The sequence below is a fragment of the Cyprinus carpio genome, chromosome B1 (genome assembly GCF_018340385.1).
Source record: "Cyprinus carpio isolate SPL01 chromosome B1, ASM1834038v1, whole genome shotgun sequence".
In the NCBI taxonomy this organism is placed as follows: Eukaryota; Metazoa; Chordata; class Actinopteri; order Cypriniformes; family Cyprinidae; genus Cyprinus; species Cyprinus carpio.
Window position 1 is genome coordinate 15,607,033 of NC_056597.1, and position 18,678 is coordinate 15,625,710.

General features: G+C 35.9%; 2 protein-coding genes across 3 annotated transcripts in view; one reads left to right on the forward strand and one right to left on the reverse strand.

The window, feature by feature from the left end:
* The first annotated feature begins 1,839 nt into the window (after window positions 1–1,839).
* Window positions 1,840–13,266, forward strand: LOC109070896 (myotubularin-related protein 7-like). Of its 2 annotated transcripts, none has more exons than XM_042716712.1 (14): window positions 1,840–2,128; window positions 2,583–2,696; window positions 2,808–2,970; window positions 4,146–4,303; window positions 4,716–4,844; window positions 5,001–5,135; window positions 5,792–5,924; window positions 6,006–6,115; window positions 6,585–6,710; window positions 6,842–6,891; window positions 7,548–7,748; window positions 9,378–9,512; window positions 11,245–11,371; window positions 11,872–13,266. In XM_042716712.1, exons 1-14 carry the CDS (start codon window positions 2,105–2,107, stop codon window positions 12,196–12,198), a joined length of 1,932 nt encoding a protein of 643 aa, XP_042572646.1. In that variant the 5' UTR covers window positions 1,840–2,104; the 3' UTR covers window positions 12,199–13,266. The 2 variants fall into 2 exon arrangements, with proteins under 2 accessions (XP_042572646.1, XP_042572647.1); XM_042716713.1 differs by having other exon boundaries at window positions 11,245–11,399; window positions 11,872–12,084.
* Window positions 13,267–14,678: 1,412 nt separating this feature from the next.
* The window catches only part of LOC109070888 (vacuolar protein sorting-associated protein 37A-like), a 9,976-nt gene continuing 5,976 nt past the window's right edge, over window positions 14,679–18,678 (reverse strand). The window contains exons 6-12 of the mRNA XM_042716714.1: window positions 17,200–17,270; window positions 16,906–17,033; window positions 16,715–16,773; window positions 16,490–16,558; window positions 15,668–15,811; window positions 15,281–15,379; window positions 14,679–15,183 (exon numbers count right to left, since the gene is read on the reverse strand). Of these exons, the coding sequence (XP_042572648.1) occupies window positions 15,299–15,379; window positions 15,668–15,811; window positions 16,490–16,558; window positions 16,715–16,773; window positions 16,906–17,033; window positions 17,200–17,270 (552 nt within the window). The 3' untranslated portion in view covers window positions 14,679–15,183; window positions 15,281–15,298. The remainder of the gene's footprint in view (window positions 15,184–15,280; window positions 15,380–15,667; window positions 15,812–16,489; window positions 16,559–16,714; window positions 16,774–16,905; window positions 17,034–17,199; window positions 17,271–18,678) is intronic.

Genomic DNA, 18,678 nt, shown 5'->3' on the forward strand with positions numbered 1-18,678 from the left:
TACTGCTGCAGTAAACAACAGACATAATCAATTATTATGTCTATGGTAATCAATTTGCAGAGGAATCTGCTTGGGTTTAAAATCTTTGTTTTATACGAATGTCTAAAATTATTTCGATGCACTGTATGCAATTTAAAACAAACCTCTTACATTTTTATTTATTTATTTATTTACATACATACATGTTTTGGGTGACCCTAACACATTAAGCTATTTGCCTTATGCTTGGTCTTCCGTAAACATTTTTGAAAACAATAAACATACATAAAATGACACGTTGACATATTAATTGACATGAATAAATCCATGAAAAAGATCAAAGTGTTGAAAATGTATGTTATCATATGTATCATATCATATGTATGTATCGTATGTTGTCATATGATTTTATTAATTTCTGTATTTTCGTTTGTCTTCTATTTACCAGACGTCCAAAACAATCTTGGGGAAAAAAAAAAAACTCAAAGTACACAAAGTAAACATTTAAAACAATCAATCATACACATTACACAACAAATGTAACAAAGAAGGACATGCCAGACTGGAGGTCGGTTACATAAACCTATGATGTCCCAGTTTTCCAGTGTTGAGCAAAGCTGGTTTATTACGAGTTTCTGTCCCTTTATAATAAAGGGTTAAGTAAGGGAATTGGGTGGGAGACATTTGTCTAGCAAGAGTTAATCTGCACAGTCATAAAAACAGAAAAGATTTGTACTCAACCAAAAGAATTCAGCTTTGATTATAAACAACTAGCACCTCCTCTGACACTGATCAATGTAAATGGGACTGGACAGATAACATAACCTCACCAATAGATCGTTAGTTCTAAGTTTTTAACTAATGTTAAACTTAGTTAAAGTAGAAAATATAATATATACTAAAATAAACTATATAAGTAAAACGTTACCACGTGTAAAGTGCATGTGTAAATAATGTGGCATCTCGCGCCACAATTTCACAAATGTTCACGGCGGTAATTTGTCGCCACCCTCTGGACAAATCTGGACACAAGAAACAACCATATTTATCGTAATCACGTAAATCAAGATTTTTCTATGAAAAGGATAATCATAAAATGAAATAATTATTGAATGTTGAAAGAGTCATGTGACAAAGGGTCACTCTGAATTGTGAAACATTTGGCACTATTATATTACAAAATGTATAAATGCATCAGCACAATACTGGTTGCCTGAAAATAACATGATAGAAGACAAAACTGTGTGACCAGCCATTGTAACCCTGTGATTGATTCTTATAAAAACAGGCAATTTAGATAGATAGATAGATAGATAGATAGATAGATAGATAGATAGATAGATAGATAGATAGATAGATAGATAGATAGATAGATAGATAGATAGATAGATAGATAGATAGATAGATAGATAGGTAAATAGATAGGTGGATATGCAAAGGCTATATATCTTTATTCAGAACCTTATATAGGGTATCTGTTAAAGTACAACCATTATCTATCACCTTGTCCTTAGTCTTCATTCATTTCAAGGGCGATAGTTTATATATTTCAATATGGGGATACAGACGAGAAGCTTGCGCGTGCGCTGTATTGAAAAAAATCCAAGGTAATGCGAAATACAAATCCTACTACGGCGAGGGATTGGGTCATAAATATTCAATAGTTCTTAGTGACGTTGCTTGGTTACCTCCCTAAAGCGTCCAGTCACGTACCTTCTGTAAAATGAATAACCCAAACCTTCCTCAAAGTGAGAATCGTTAATTCGCCCTCTGACTAGAGCACACCTATCACTGTCTGACTTTCAACCAATCAGCGATAACTATTGGACAAACGTCACATAATTTACGTAATATTCATGAGCCAGTCCTTCGCCATAGTAGGATTCGTAGCGCGCGTGTGCGCTCTGTGTTGTCCAACGTGTACCAGTCTGAGAGCAGTCGGGTCTCTGCACTTTAACCAGAGCCATGGCTTGGGTTACAGTACCTGCGGGCCATCCCATTATCAAATAATGTTCTTTTAATCAACATGCGACGAATCGCTCTGTTCTTCTGACCTGAAAAAGACCCGATTCCCCGGTCGGTCCGGATTAATTTTCTGCGCATCATTTGGACAGGCGTCTCTAGGATGGAGCACATCAGAACACCAAAGGTACTGCTGATGTCCTTTCTGTCCGGGTGTTTAATAAAAAATAAAAATACAGACTAAATACTCCAAATCACACGCCACAATGCAACCCCCAACCACCTACACTTATAATAAAGCATTACAACAAGAACATAATAACATTTAATTTTAAAAACATACTCTGTGGTATGATATTTTATGATTTTTTAATGAAAAACATACTCTGTGGTATGATATTTTATGATTTTTTAATGCATTCAAGGTTAGGACAAGTATATACGTGATCTGTCCCTAGCTGTACTTCATTTCATAATACTACTTGAATGTTTTAGAATAATGTCAGGCTGGGGAAAAAGAGAAGCTTGGTGTTATGATTGCAAAATAATTGACATCCTGTTACAATTGATAACATATAATGTACATAGCAAGGTTGGTTTCTAAGTAAAAGAAAAAAAAAGTCTATGTTACTTTCTTTCAGGTGGAAAATGTGCGTATGATTGTGACACCCAGGAAATCTACGGTGGGAACATTATACCTTTCCTCTACTCACACTATATTTGTAGAGAACTCGGAGGCTCTTAAGGAGACCTGGGTAGGAATGGAAACCCTTTTATAAAGACAATCAAGCTTTTTCCTTCCTTCCTTCCTTCCTTTTTTTTTTCCAGAGTTTCTCTGCCACTAAAGATGTCTCTTGCTTCTCTAGGTTCTGCACAGTTTGGTATACAATGTGGAGAGACTCCCAGCAAACTCCTCAGGAAGTCCTCTCATTATCCGCTGTAAGAACTTCCATGTTTACCGACTGCTGATCCTACAGGAGAAGGACTGTTTAGATGTGCTGGCCTGCCTCACTCGGCTTTCACGCCCAGGTAAAGTAAAATTAGCAAAAATCAGACAGTTGTGAATGCTAAACATGATGCTTTCAGAGTGGTCTTAAAAAGTCAAATGCAAAATAAATGCTTGCTTTCATTCATCTTACTAACATTTAGTATTAAAATGTGAAAATGTGTACAGTTTATAATTTTTTTCCCCATGATCAGAAAGAAAATGTATCCTTTTAAAAAAAACTACAATGATGATATACTGTAAGAATCTACTTGAAGTACCAAAATCTGATTTGTGACTTAATTAATTAATTTGACTGTTAATTAAAGGGATACTCCACTCCAAAATGAAAATTTTGTCATTAATCACTTACCCCCATTTCGTTCCAAACCAGTAAAAGCATCATTCCTCTTCGGAACACAATTTAAGATATTTTGGATGAAAACCGGGAGGCCTGTGACTGTCCCATAGACTGCCAAGTAAGTAACACTGTCAAGGTCAACAATGTCAAGGTCAAAATGAGAATACTTTTTGTAAGCGAAGAAAACTAAAATAACGACTTTATTCAACAATTCCTTTATCAACAGTCTCCTCTGTGTCTCTCCATATCACCTTGAGCTGCTTATGCTCTTCTGTATCAGACGTGCCACAAGGAGTTTTTTTTTTCGCTTACAAAAAGTATTCTCGTCGCTTCATAACGTTATGGTTGAACCACTGATGGCAGATGAACTATTCTGACGATGTCTTTCATACTTTTATGGACCTTGACAGTGTTACTTATTTGGCAGTCTATGGGACAGTCACAGGCCTCCCGGTTTTCATCCTAAATATCTTAAATTGTGTTCCGAGGGTGAACAAAGCTTTTACGGGTTTGGAACGACATGGGGGTAAGTGATTAATGACAAAATTTTCATTTTGGGGTGGAGTATCCCTTTAAGTGGCTTGTTCGATACTCATATAGAGATGTGCACAGGGTCCTAGATGAAGGGCCATCAGGGTAGCACACATTACAGATTTACTCACACATGATTGGCGAAGCATGAATAATGATCCATATATTTGCATTTTCTTCTCTGAAAAGTGGCATCACAGTTCATTATGAAAATACACTGTGAAATTCAAACAACGTCAGAGCACAATTCTACGCAGCTTTGTGAATTTCACCCATGAGAGCTACACACTCATTAATGTCTCTCCCTTACTAATGTCTTTTTTGCAGAACGCTACGGAGAGCTGTTTTGTTTCTCTTTTAACCCCAACCTGGATAAAGAGTTAAGGGAAAAGGCATGGGGCTTCATTGACCTGAAGGCAGAATTCAGTCGAATGGGAATACCCAGGAACCTCTGGCATGTCACAGCAGCCAATCATGAGTACAGAGTAAGTATTTGATCAAATTCCTGTTCATGCTCAGGGTCAATAACCATGATTTCTTTTTCCACAAAGAAAAAGAACCTTAAATTACACTGTGAAAAACAAAGGTAGAAGACTGTGCTTTAAGTACTGGTACTCTTGAGATCATGAAGTTCAAAAACTATATGACTTGCTTTCTTTTATGGAGGATAAATTGAGGAACAGCTCTTTTATGTTTCTTCAGTAACAGAGAAGAAAAATTGCTCAGAGGCAGAGTAAATTATTATATTTTAATGAATTTTCGATGAAACTTGCACATAAAGCATGTGTAAATGTGTCCTGAATGAGTCCTTAGAATGGGTGTTACTAAATCAACAGGGCCACTGTTGACCATAAGAATGTAAAACAATAGTTCTAATCAGAATATTCTGATTGGCAGTTGTGTGACACTTACCCGTCAGAGCTGTTTGTGCCAAAGTCAGCCTCCCCTGCTGTCATTGTGGGCAGTGCCAAGTTCCGGAGTCGAGGGCGTCTTCCTGTTCTCTCTTACTTCCACAGAGACACCGGTGTAAGTGCAAAAATAATGACACTCCTTTGAACTCAAGATCAAACTGTTGTAGACTTCCTTTTTTTAATCAAGCTTGATATGTTAAGCCAAATCTTTTAATTTGTCTTCTTCTCCCCACCTTTCTATTTTTGAATTCTTACACCATTGGTTTTCTAGGCATCAATCTGCCGGAGCAGTCAGCCTCTTTCTGGTTTCAGTGCACGCTCCTCAGATGATGAACAGATGCTGCAGGCCATTATGAAGTCAAACCCTGTCAGCGAGTTCATGTATGTGGTGGACACAAGGCCAAAGGTGAGAGATCACAAAGCAAAATGGAAGGACAGGTTGGACAAGCTGTTGAGATTTAGACAGGGTCATTTGAAAGTTTTCCCATAGAAAACGTGAAACTTTTTTTGATTTATGGAAAGTTCAAAAGATACCATTATTTGTAGCAATGCAAAAATTTACTGAAACTTTTGATCACTTTAATGCATATAAGTGTGTGTGTGTGTGTGTGTGTGTGTTAGTGCTGTCAAAAGATTAAAACCAATCAAACACAAAAAAAAAAAAATTTTTTACATAACATAAGATATTTTACTGTAATATTTATATTTATTATGTATATATAAATAAACTCACATGCATGTATATACTTAAGAAAAAAATTTATATTTGTATATTAAAAATAAAATATAAATATACATGTAAATATTTTCAAAATATATACTGTATGAGTGTGTATTTATATATACATAATAAATATACAATGTACACATATATTATATAAACAGACTTTTATTTTGGATGCTCTTAATCGCAATTAATCATTTGACAGCACCAATATATATATAAATATGAAGCACCCCCCAACAATCTCATAATGTCATAATATAATGTTGATATTTTGAAAATAATCATACATACCAGCAGTATTGTGACTTTGAAACATTGTTTGTAACTATTTCCAGCTAAATGCCATGGCTAATCGTGCTGCAGGGAAGGGCTACGAGAATGAAGACCATTACACTAACATAAAACTACAGTTCATTGGCATAGAAAACATCCATGTCATGAGGAACAGCCAACAGAAGCTTATAGATGGTAAACTGATTAATCCGCATTACTTTCATACCAGCAGATACTTGCTGTCCATATGAAAAATTAACCTTTTCTGTCTTGCAGTTGGTGAACTCGCTGCTCCCTCCATGAGTGATTTCCTGTGGGGTCTGGAGAACTCTGGGTGGCTAAAACACATCAAAGCTGTACTAGATGCTGGAGTCTTCATTGCAAAGGCAAGACTTTTTAAAAAGTTTTTATATATGGTTTTTGAAAGGCCATGCTCTGTTATCACAAGTGATTAGAAAAGGCAATGTAAAATCATGGAAATTACATAGGCCTGTCTAATAATAAAAAAATGGCATTATCTCATGTTGGAAACATGTCCAAAAACATCAGAGTAAAAAAACCTAAGTACAAAGGAAGAGTTCAGATGCAAAAGCCTCAAAAGTGTCATTTGAAATTTTCTTTTAAAATGCATTTTTTTATCAGGCTCCTATTTGTAGGTTCAGTCATTTCACTTTAATGGCAAAGGATAGGTTCTTCTTATTGCCATTAATTGAACATAAACATAGGAGCTTTAGAAAAAAATAGTAATTTTAGAAGAAAATATCAGATGGCTTTTGCATCTGAACTCTTCAAATACAATATGATAAGTATGATATGATCACACATGTATTCTTCCATTCATATCTATGTTGTTAGGCAGTGGCAGAGGAGGGAGTGAGTGTTTTGGTGCACTGTTCAGACGGGTGGGACAGAACAGCTCAGGCCTGTTCGGTGGCTAGTGTGCTACTGGATCCATACTACAGAACTATCAAAGGACTGATGGTAATAATAACTTTATTGATGACTGATCCATTTTGCTTAGAGTTTTTTAAAACAGTGCTAGTCCAACATCATATAAGACTAAATATGTAACATGTTTGTTCTATTTTGAACACAAGTCTTGTTTCTTGTAGGTTCTGATTGAGAAGGACTGGGTATCATTTGGACACAAGTTTTCCCACAGGTTTGTGTTTTTCATTTCGATCTGCATGTTTCTGGCCTCACATGTTGGACACCACGTACAACTTGCAGTTAATTGCATAACTGAATTGAAGCTTTCTGTGAATCTCCTCTACTGTGTATGTTGTGCATGGATAACATGCGCAACAAGAAAAGTCTCATTCCTGAATCCATAGCAAATACTGTGACTAAACCATCAGTCATACAGCATACAATGTTAGGTTCTGCATCTCTAAGCTTTAGGTGAGTCTCTACGCTCCAATCATGAAATGTTATATAGTCAGTTTTCCCAAATATGAACATTTTCTTACATGGAACAGAAAAGGAGAAATTTTCAAGAATGCTCAAGCTGCTTTTTCCCATATAGCAAAAGCTTACAGTGACTATAATATATTAAAAGTCTTCTAAAGCCAAATGATAACTTTCTGTAATGTTTACGTTGTTATTCATTCATGAAAAGTAATTATCACATGTGCACATTCAAACTTGGCACATCAGTGACAGCAAACACCACTGGTTCTTGCATGTTTTGTAATGTGATGCACCAAGTTGGAATATCCAAAAGTGCCAGTGAAATCTTAGAAAGGAAAGATTAGTGGTGAAAGGTTGGCTATACCATTATGATTTACAAATTCATTTATTATATAAAATCTTCTACAGGTATGCTCACCTTGATGGTGACCCTAAGGAGGTTTCTCCAGTCATGGACCAGTTTCTGGAGTGCGTGTGGCAGTTGATGCAGCAGTTCCCCTGTGCATTTGAGTTCAATGAGCGATTCCTCATACAGCTACACACACATATCTACTCCTGCCAGTATGGGAACTTCATCTGCAATTGCCAGAAAGAGAGGAGAGATTTGAGGTAAAAAAAAAACAAAAAAAATTATTAAAATAATTGCTAATTTTATGAATAGAGATTGCAGCGAGAGAAGAGGGGGGAACAGAATCAGCAAAATTTGCCAGGCTTCTACTCGCACCAGCTGCTTGTACAACTGCAGCTCAACATGTCAGAGCACATAGGATAACTTGGTTCTGATTTTGACAGAAATCAACTACTTCTTGAACTGAGATGGTTTCAGATGTACTTGTATAGATGGACCACAGTCCATTTACTGGCATGTTGTTAAAAAAAAACATCCAGCAAGGAAACAAAATCATGTTTTAAGATGATATTATGAGAGCTCTTAAAGCACCAAACCAACTGTGGTGTCAATTGTGTCTCGACCAAAAGTTGCGCTTGAACACACAATAAACACTACAGCCAACAGCCAACTAGTTTGTAGGTTCTGTGTCTGCATGAGAGGAAATAACTCTCCATACCAGCAGGTGGCAGTAGTCCGTATTTGTCATTTAGAAACGGAAGAGCTAAGACTGTGGATACACACAAAAATACAAAGCTGTGTTAAAAATCACATTTAGCCTAGTAGGTACTCTACTTACTTCACAACTGTTAAAGGGGACATCGAATATAAATGTGTGGACACAACCACCCTACAAAGATAAAACTCATTTAACTTCTCTTTTTTTTATGTCCCAAAAACCTAAAAAGTGTAAACTATCAAGCCGTTTTGATTTTCTGAGCAGTATGATGTCATATTGCTCAGGCCCCGCCCACGACTGTGTCAAATTAGCATATTTCTGCACACAGCCAGTTGTACACTGTCTGGCATTTTCTCTGTGCTCGAGCAGCTGTAGCAACAACGTCTCGTAAGTAATGCAGGTTTTTGTATGTTGTCATTGTCATGTGATCTGCCAGTATCAGTAACATGACTCGCATCACTTCACTGCCTGTGGCCTCCGGGGTAAGTAAAGAGTTCATCAGAGGCACACTTCAGAATCTCACCACTTTTCGCCTATTGTTTTACAAATACTATGAATTTGGACATACTACTTGTCTCACATACTGTTTCCCACCTACTATATAGTAGGGAAGTAGGCATATTCGGATGTAGGGAAAGTCTTGCTCAACTTTTTTGGCTTGCTTTCATCACTTTTTCTTCTCTTACATTGGTTCTCTAAGCTGAATAGCCAATCAGAATCTCTCACATCCAATTCAACATGATCAGTTGGCGGAAAAGTCACAGATGAAAGTCTGACTAGTGCCAGCAGTGTGAAAAGCAGAATGAGCAATGGCTTGGTGTCGAAGAAGAAGAACTAGTATGTGTCTGAGAAATAGCAAAACAAAGCAAAACCAAAAATATGGTCTTGTTCATCCCTTTAAATGCCCTTTAAATGGTCTTTTCCTGTCAAGTGGGCATTCTGACCAGACCAACCTGCAAAGTGGATCAGATAAACATGCCAATAGTATACCCACTTAAAAAAAAACTGTTATCATCTAAACTTTTTTTTTTTTTTTAAATAGATGTGGTATAAAATCTAGTTCCAAACGAAAGGAAATGTAACTTCTTCTTGTAACCGTCAGACCGTCTTGGTTTCATTACCTTTATTTGCTAGTTTACTCATTTAATCTCCGTCTTTGTGAACTATGCAGGTTAAAAGAGCGAACACACTCTTTATGGCCGCACCTGTGGGAGAACAGGGCTGAATACACAAACCCTCTATACAGGACAGGCCACAGTCAGACACGGGGTGTTCTGAAACCTCTCACCACTGCCTACTGCTTCAAGTAAGTCAACCGAATTGAATTGTCTCTATACGATCATTACACTTTCTTTCACTTTCCTGTTGTAAAATAGTCCTGCTTCTTTTGGAATTGGCTAAGAGATGACAAAGCGGCATACTGTAAGAATAAGAAAGTAAAGTGAAAGTATAATGGACACAGAATAGCTTGCAGTGACACCTTTGTGCATGTTTGTTTTAAGCCAATGTAGCAACAGAAAGAGGTGTTGATTTATTTAAATTTGAATTAAACAAGGAATAAACACACTTGTTAATTTCCACCCAAGCGGCAACCTTCCGTCTCCCTCGTGAAACCAACAAGGAAGTGACTAAAACTGCAATTCATCGACTGGCCGCTAGAGCCTGGCTCCAAAAGGGAGTCAGTGCCATAGACTCTCCATGTTAAAATGCCCAACTTTACAGCAGAAAAAACGTTTACAGCCTGGTACAAAAAGTGGTTTTGGTCTATATAGCTAATTTTGCCATTCATTTAAAATTATATTAAGCCTTAAATTTCTGCATAATTAAAGGCGTGGCCACTTGAGTGACAGGTGGATTGCTGCTGCTGTCACTGCCGTCAAGCTAGGTCCAGCTCCCGCCTGTCTGACATTTTCAATTATGCGGGAGTGACGTGCGGTGATGTGCTGCCAAGATGGCGACGGCCGGCTCCGCCTACTTTAGGCTTCAAAAACCTACGGGTGATGTCACGGACACTACGTCCATGTTTTTATACAGTCTGTTTCCACCAAGGCACTTTAGTGGACTTGTGAGAAAGATTGTTACTTTATAAGAGCGGTTGTTTGATTTAATCACTGGAGTGTTTTAATTATTTAATTTAGGCTAATCCAATCTTAAAGATGCCTGTATTCTTCAAAAAGTTCAACAAATAACTGTTGATATGAAAAAGAAGCATTACCTTTGGGATAAATTTAGATGGGTGAACTTGACATACAGCCTCCATGTTCCTGATCCAAAAGCCTCCTCAAGTGTGTTCCAGTGGAGTTTTAGGTGGAAAGAAGTCTTTAAAATTAAAAGGTGGACCTTTTTTGGGTATGTCGTCTGGTGGCTGTGTGACAATGGATCAGTGAATCAATGACTCAGTTTTACTTGTTAAAAACACTATCTAAACATTTTTGAATCAACATGCATTTACTTGAGAAGCAGAATGACTTAAGATATCACCTTGTTTTCTGAAAAAAATATCAAAATGTTGTAAGTTTTTGCTAAGACAAAACTTAAGCAAGACAAAATATCTGCCATTTGGCAAGAAAAATAGACAAAACAAGATTATTTCTCCTGCCCAACTGGCACATATTTTTACACTTAACATAATGTGAATTGATAATATAAAAAATAAAAGCTAGAATTAGTATTTATTATTACTTATACTAATAGTAATAATAGTAAATAATACTAAAAATGACAACACAGGGAGAACATGCAATCTAGATCAAGAGAATACAAAAAGCCTACCATAATATGATAATTGCAATTTTCTTTGTTTATTCATCCAAATCACATTGGCTGAAAAATCAATTAATATGCTTAAGAAAGTCAATAAAACAGCACATTGTGCACCACAACATAAACGTTTTCTGATGATGTAGTGACCAAGACAAAGCTCCCCCCGAAGTCTTTTATTGCCGTCTAAAATGCATTGTTTTTGTGAAGCGAATAAAATGAGTTTGTCGGGTAACTTTATGCAACAGAGGATTAATCAACTGAAAATGATGTTCTAGGTTTTGGAAGGGGATGTACAGCCGTGCAGAGAAAAGTGTGGCCTCATACCAATCTCCAGCCGATTGTCTGAACGCAGTGAGGGAGGAGTCACAACAATTGGAAGAGGAGCTTAGCGCCCACCAGGAGGTACCACGGGAGACGGACGCTGGACAAGGCATACACTTGCATGCATAAATATCACATATGTATCATCAAGCATTTTAAAAAGCAGCCGCAAGTATGGGTGCACAATTCATTCCCATGTTACACATTACAAGTTTACTATATAGTATACTAGTGTTTCATTTTATTAGGGTGACTATACGTCCTCTTTTTCCTGGACGTGTGCTGGTCAGCATTTCTTAATTGCCTAAAAAGTCTGGGTAAAAGTAGTTTGACTAATAGTGTGCAGATATTGTACATAATTGTACATAGTCAAAGCAATGTAAATACGTGTAGGTATCATGTATGAGGACTGCAGAGAGACTGCCAATTGAAAAACAAAGCCAAAACCTGGACATTTTAGGCAATTTAGAAATGGACGATGTATAGACTCCCTTATTTCAAAAATTTTCCCAATAGAATTGAATTTGTTCCTTCTTTTGTACAACTCTCCAACCTTGTCCTCTTCAAACGTATTTACACAGAGACTTGCCCAACTGAAGGAAAGGAAAACTTCAGGGGAGAGGAAGAAGTCCAACAAGTTGTCTGAACGTGTACCACGTCCAATTCCAATCGAGAGCGAACTCAGCAGCCCTCTAGACTACTTCACCGCCCCAAGAAGCGAGAAAAACACTCCATCCTTCACACTACCGCTACAGTTAGCAGCCCCACACAAGAACGGTGACCCTGATGACCTTTCAACCTGCAGTGATTTCGAGTCGGGTGTGGCTGACCTCAGCAGCTACTCCTCTAGTGGTGGAGATGACACTAAGGACCCTGATTCTGACGAGGTGGTCAAAGCAAACGCCTGAACTAAAACAGATCTGGTGACAAAGCACAGTAACGGGTACCGCACTGGGAACTGCTGTGTTTTTTACTGTTAATTTAATTTTTGTAATCTGTGTGTGAATTTATATTTAAGTATGGGAACAAGTACACATATCCTAGATGGTCTGGCGATAAGACCTTATTCCATTATAGTAAATTCTTATTTCTTGTATAGTATTTTAGGTTTTAGTTTGGCTGTGTATTTTACTGTTTGATCCTTTAAGGTGTCAAGTCATTTTTTGTCTTGACATCTTTCATGGCTATGTTCGGAACAGCATATTACCATACTACTCATACTAATACACAGAACATAAATCAGATAACCCTGAATTATTAAGGAAGCTTGTTTCAGCCATGTGAATTAAAAAAAAAAGTTAAATGCGACCTTTTTCTTTCACAATTTTGTCTTTTATTACTTACAATTCTGACTGGTTTTCTCACAAATTGTTTTGTCTCCACCATAGATTTATCTAACAATTCTGAATTTTTTTTTTTACTCGCAATTGCAAATTCTTATCTCATAATTCTGACTTTATATTTTACAATTATGCAAAAAGACTGAATTGTGAGATACAAACTCGGAATTGCTGCTTCTTTTTTTAATCCCATGGTGGAAACTAGCTTCTGTACTAAATATTTACTTTTTTGGCCAAAATACACACTGCTTAAAATGCTGTGTCTCACAAACCAATACATAAAATGGAAGGGATATCTTTGATCTGGTTTTAATTTTTTTTTTTTATATATTTGGGTTGGGAAATATAATCTTAAATTCTTAAATGGAAATTTCCTGTACATGTGAAAACAAGAAGTACTGCATAGGCTATGGAACCAAGAGTTGTATGGCACCCACACTACATTTACTTACTTCCCATTTCTGGAATTGTAGGCAAACTCTGACATATAGACAATCAATCCCTCACACGTCCATGTGATTACCATTTCAGCTACAACAGTAGATTTTAAACAATTTGTCTAGAACTTATGAATATCTACATTTCTAAGGCAAATGCTGTCAATAAAGTGTTTTCTGAACCGAAAACAAAATTACAGCATATCTGGAGACATTTTTTTTTTACAATTTGGGATGAACATAATTTTAAAATGTGTAGTTACTTTAAGTGAAACTGCAAAATGATTTTTTTCCCAAACAGGTTTCCTAAACACTTCTACCCCTTCTTGCATTGTTGGACAAACAAGTCAAACGCTTCCCTGAAGTGCTTTGAAAGGAGCATTTACAAAGTGTTTACACTCTTCGTGAAGACAACTTACAAATGGCTTGGTTTTCTTTGGTTTTAACAGAAACTGAGCTCTTGTGGATGCACTCATAAAATTCTGGCTGATACTGGTAAGCCATTTATTATTTTGAACTTATGGCTGATAACTGATTAATGACCAAATTTAAAATGGAATAATATTTTATCAAAATATATTAAAAATGAACACAAAAATAATTCCTTTTAACCCTCATGTTGTGTCCCGGTCATTTTGACATTTTGAAAATGTTAATGTTATTATATTGCATTGGACTAAAACTTACTGACTTTGCTCACACGGCATAAAATCTTTCCAGAAAACACAAAGATGCGCTGTTTTCTTTCAAATCAAAGCTAAATACATGTAGAAACAGCGCATCCTTGTGGCACGGATGATACAGAAGAGCATACGGTGATATGGAGAGACACAGAGGAGACTGTTGACAAAGGAATTGTTGAATAAAGTCGTTATTTTTGTTTTCTTCGCTTACAAAAAGTGTTCCCGTCACTTAATATAACCCAGATTGTACGTCTGATGGCAGATGGAGTATTCTGACGATGACTTTCATACCTTTTATGGACCTTGACACTGTTATTTACTTGGCAGCCTATGGGACAGTCACAGGCCTCCCGGTTTTCATCCAAAATATCTTAAATTGTGTTCCGAAGATGAACGAAGCTTTTAAGGGTTTGGAACGACATGGGGGTAAGTGATTAATGACAAAGTTTTCATTTTGGGGTGGAATATCCCTTTAAGCATCATTTGTGGAAAGGCCAAAAGCTGGGGTGCATAATTCTCAGATCAATGAGGCTTACAAAATCTGTGCTAACTGAAAGAAAACAAGTTGACAAAAAGATTGAATCCAAGATTTGGTCATAATATAGCATTTACAAGCATGAGAAATAAATACTACATATCAGCTTAGGATATAAAACAAAAACAAGATTAAGAAATAACAGCATTACAACATAAAGTAGGGTATGAGAAATGGATATTTGCTTTCAGATTTTAATATTACTCAACAACATTATTAAATTATAAGTGTTTATAAAGTTGCTTTGGCAGATATAATCTGAATTTAAAAGTAGGAAAAATAAGATTCAGTACTGAATCATCAAAAAAAAAAAAACTGATATGGTACCAATATACTGTGCATATACCTCTGGTGTCTAATGGTATTAATGTTATTGAAGACGCAAAACCACACTTAAACCATAGCAGGGATTATTCTAAATGTTTTATTAACCTATCAAATTAAATAAACATATAATACAGTGTCTAATTATAATAAAGGCTTTTATCAACATTATTAAATACAGTTTTTTTTTTGTCGGCAGCAATAACATTTTTCAAAATTCATCTTCAAGTGCATACAAGGCCCAACCCAATTTGTCACATAAACTCAAACTGAACTAATAAGCTTAGAACGCAGCCTGTTTCTGAACACTATTAAGAACAGATTGCTTTCCTCTGATTACAGCCTTTGGGTCACAGCCAGACTGGGCACATCCAGACGTACTCATATCTGGTCTTACCCAACCAGGGATCGCATAACACTTTTGGAAATTCTGTGCAAAAGTCACTTTGATTTCAGTAAATGATGCCAAAATCTCGTTTTCATATATATCTAGGTTTGCCCAATCACGGCTGTAGGCCACAAGATGTGCTGCTTGTCTCAAGCCCACCCATCTGCTGGTAAATTGATCCCAAACCTGCGATAAAAAATATTATTTAATATTTTTAATCAACATGAGAGTTAAAAACACTTTCTTACCATTAGTAAATCAGTCTGAAAAAAATATAAATTACCTTTCTGGGACATTCAATCTAATGTGTGGTAGGAAACTGTCCATGTGTGTTCACGCATTGCTGGAGCTTTTCCTCTTTGGCTCTTCTGCAATGGCAAAGCTGAAAAAGATGGTTAAATCATCATCATGTTATCTTTCAGGAAGTGCACACCCATTTCATATCAGACCATACGATAAGACTTAATGGAATGGCTAGACAAGCATAGCTGTGTTCCTGTGTTGACTACTTGTTGTAACAGGAAGTTGTGGCAGAACATAAAAGACTTATGGACATCACACCAGTCTTATGAAATATATGAATCTAAGGATTTCCATTAGAAAAATGTGTACCATACATCTGTGTTTAAACATTTGTTTATTATTTTATATGGAATATTGCTTTTAATACTGTTCTCTTTTCCATGAAGCTGGCTAAGAAGTCGTCAATCTCTGTTTTTCCTTCCAGGAAGTTCTCTGCTGTCTCCTCAGACTCCTCTTCGGCCTGATGGGCTGCTACCTTTAATCTGGCCTGAATTGCACTCAGACTGCAGCTCTGGCAAAGGAAAATCAAAGTGAACATTAAAAAATGAAAGAAAGAAAAAACAAAAACAAAAAAAACAATGTTTAGCAGCCATTACTTCAGTCTTCAGTGTCACATGATCCTTTAGAAATTATATTAATATGCTGAACATTTCTTACCATTAACCAATGCTGAAAACAGCTGTGCAGGTTTATATTTTAGTGGAAACTGTGACAGACTAGCATTCAAAAGTTTGGGGTAAGTAAAATTAACAAAGACATTTATAAAAAATATATAAATAATACTTATATTCAGAAAGGACACAATTAAATTGATCAAAAGTGAAAGCAAAGACATTTATAAAAAATATATAAATAATCGAGTAACAATTGATAATAATTAAGCACTGTTAAAGACTAGAGTAATGGCTGCTGAAAATTTACCTTTGCAATTACAAGAATAAACCAAATATTTTTGATTAAATAAATGCGATCATATTTTGTCTAGTCCAGTTCATTCAACAATTAACCTGAGCCAAATGTAACTGGATTAAAAAAAAGCAAAACATACAATATAGAAGCAACAAGTATGCAAAAATTTTGAATATTAGAGAGGATAAATACTAGAATGCTATATTTTCCATTTCATTGTCCAACGGACTTCTTGTCACAATCAGATGCGAATGAAAAATTCTTTTCATGCGTGTTTTACCTCACTCAGCTCATGTTGCCTTTGCATTTTGGTTTCAAATGCAGACTTCATCTGGGTTAACTGTTCATACTACAGAAAATAAAACATTCTCATTGTTAACATTCTCAAAAGGAAATATATTGACAAGATTGTAACACAGTGGAGTCTAAAAGTCTGAGTCAACTTGTGAAAGTGCACACGCTCTTTGACCCAAGTGTTTGTTTCAGTATTTGTGAAAGTACATACTTTACACAACATCTCTTGTCTCTTGTTCTCCAGTTGAGGCTCGAGTTGTAGGTTCTTTTCTGCAAATAAGACATATTACTTCTATTATTTGCTTATTATTTACAACATAAATCCCACTGATCCCACTTTATTCTAAAATTTATTTCGACATTAGTAACTAGCTCAAACTACAGTGCGCTCAGAAAACTCACTGGCCATCTCCACAATGTTGTTGACCAGTTCCTCTTTGTCAGAGGTTACTTGTTTGAGCTGAGGCAGACACATGAAGAATTCTAACAGCATGTCATCTTGATCACTCATGTCCTTCAGCTGAGAATTACTAGGAGATTACAAACAGACAAACCCACCAGAAAGATGAGAGAATGTGACAAATATCAAATTCATATGTTCAAATAAAACATATTTTGTACAGTCAGACAAAAGTAATTGGGATGTTTTAGTACTATACCTGAAACACAGAAAAGAAATGCCATGAAGCATCATACCTCATCTCAGACAGCTCTGGAAATGTATCTGGGATTTCAGGCATCTTGTATATGTGTCCATTCAGACCTGACTGCATAAGAAGAACATCAAAAGTGAGCATTTACGGGTTATTGTAGCTTGAATTATGGGTGTTCCTGTTTCACATTACTCAATGCTTCAGATTTACTGAGTGTGCCTGTTACTTCATGCTGAATGTGCATCGGACTGGGTAAGCATCTTTTTAATGCTTGAGTAATGTGCTTTATTATTGGATGTTGCTTCATATATTGCATATGCTGATTAATAAGATATAGTGCATATTTAGCACTTAATTCAGTGTGATGTACGTTTTGGAAAAAATTCTTTGGTCAATCATAATTATGGAATAAAATGTACGTAGAAATACATTTAAGATAAGAAATTGAGTTCATGACACACATAATTATGAGATTAAAAAAAGCTGAACTTATGAGACATAAAAAGTCATTTTTTTAATCATAATTATAACTTTTAACTACGACATTGTATGTAATAAATTTCACTTAAAGGTGCTGTATGTAAGATTTTGACTCTACTAAAGCATAAAAATACCATAATATGTTTGCAGATATTTAAGAAACATCCTAAGTTAACATACATGTTTATCTGAAAAACAATGCTACAGTCAGTTATTCTTCTTTGAAAATGTGTGTTCTGGGCTGGAATGTCGGTGTTTGTTTTGGTTTGTGAAACCCGCCCACTGCCAGTTTACCCAATTGTATTTCACCACCCCTGGTTGCCAGTTGGCGGAAAACACAGCGTATTTCATTTCATTCATCGTCAAGTGCGCTCGTTCCTGTTTGTGTTGTCAATCTGGCAACCTGCGTTTGTCAAGTCTGAGGAGGAGGGGCAAAACCTAGTTCAACCACTTGGTGTCAATCAAATCGACAAAATCTTAAAATCATGAGAAAGTTTAAATATTAACAACAAAATATATATAAAAGTCATACATGTGAGATAAGTCACAGTTTTTTTTCATAACTGTGACATCTTATCTCAAACTTTAAACTTTTTATCTCATAATTATGACTTTGTATCACATAATACTGACTTGGTGTCATAATGGGTTTTTTTTTTTTTTGTTTGTTTTTTGTCATGATTTATAAAAAGCCAGGACTTTTTTCTCATATAATGGCAATGGGCTTCCATTATGAATGCCATAAATAGTCTCAGATTCAGAAAGAGCTTTATGTTGTTTAACAATCTGTGTGAATTGAGTAACCTCTTAATATGGGTGGGGTGTTTAACATTGTGCATGGTGTGAAACAGACATAAGGATTACTGCAAAACAAGTACTTTGGCCTTGATTTTAATTAAACTGGGATATATAGCAGGTGGCAGTGATAGTGGATGAAAATTAAACTAAACATAATGCCACATGCAAATGTATCACCACTAGTTTCACTTCGTTCACAATATCCCAAATCCTACTTTAGTAGTCTGAACATCATAAATTAACA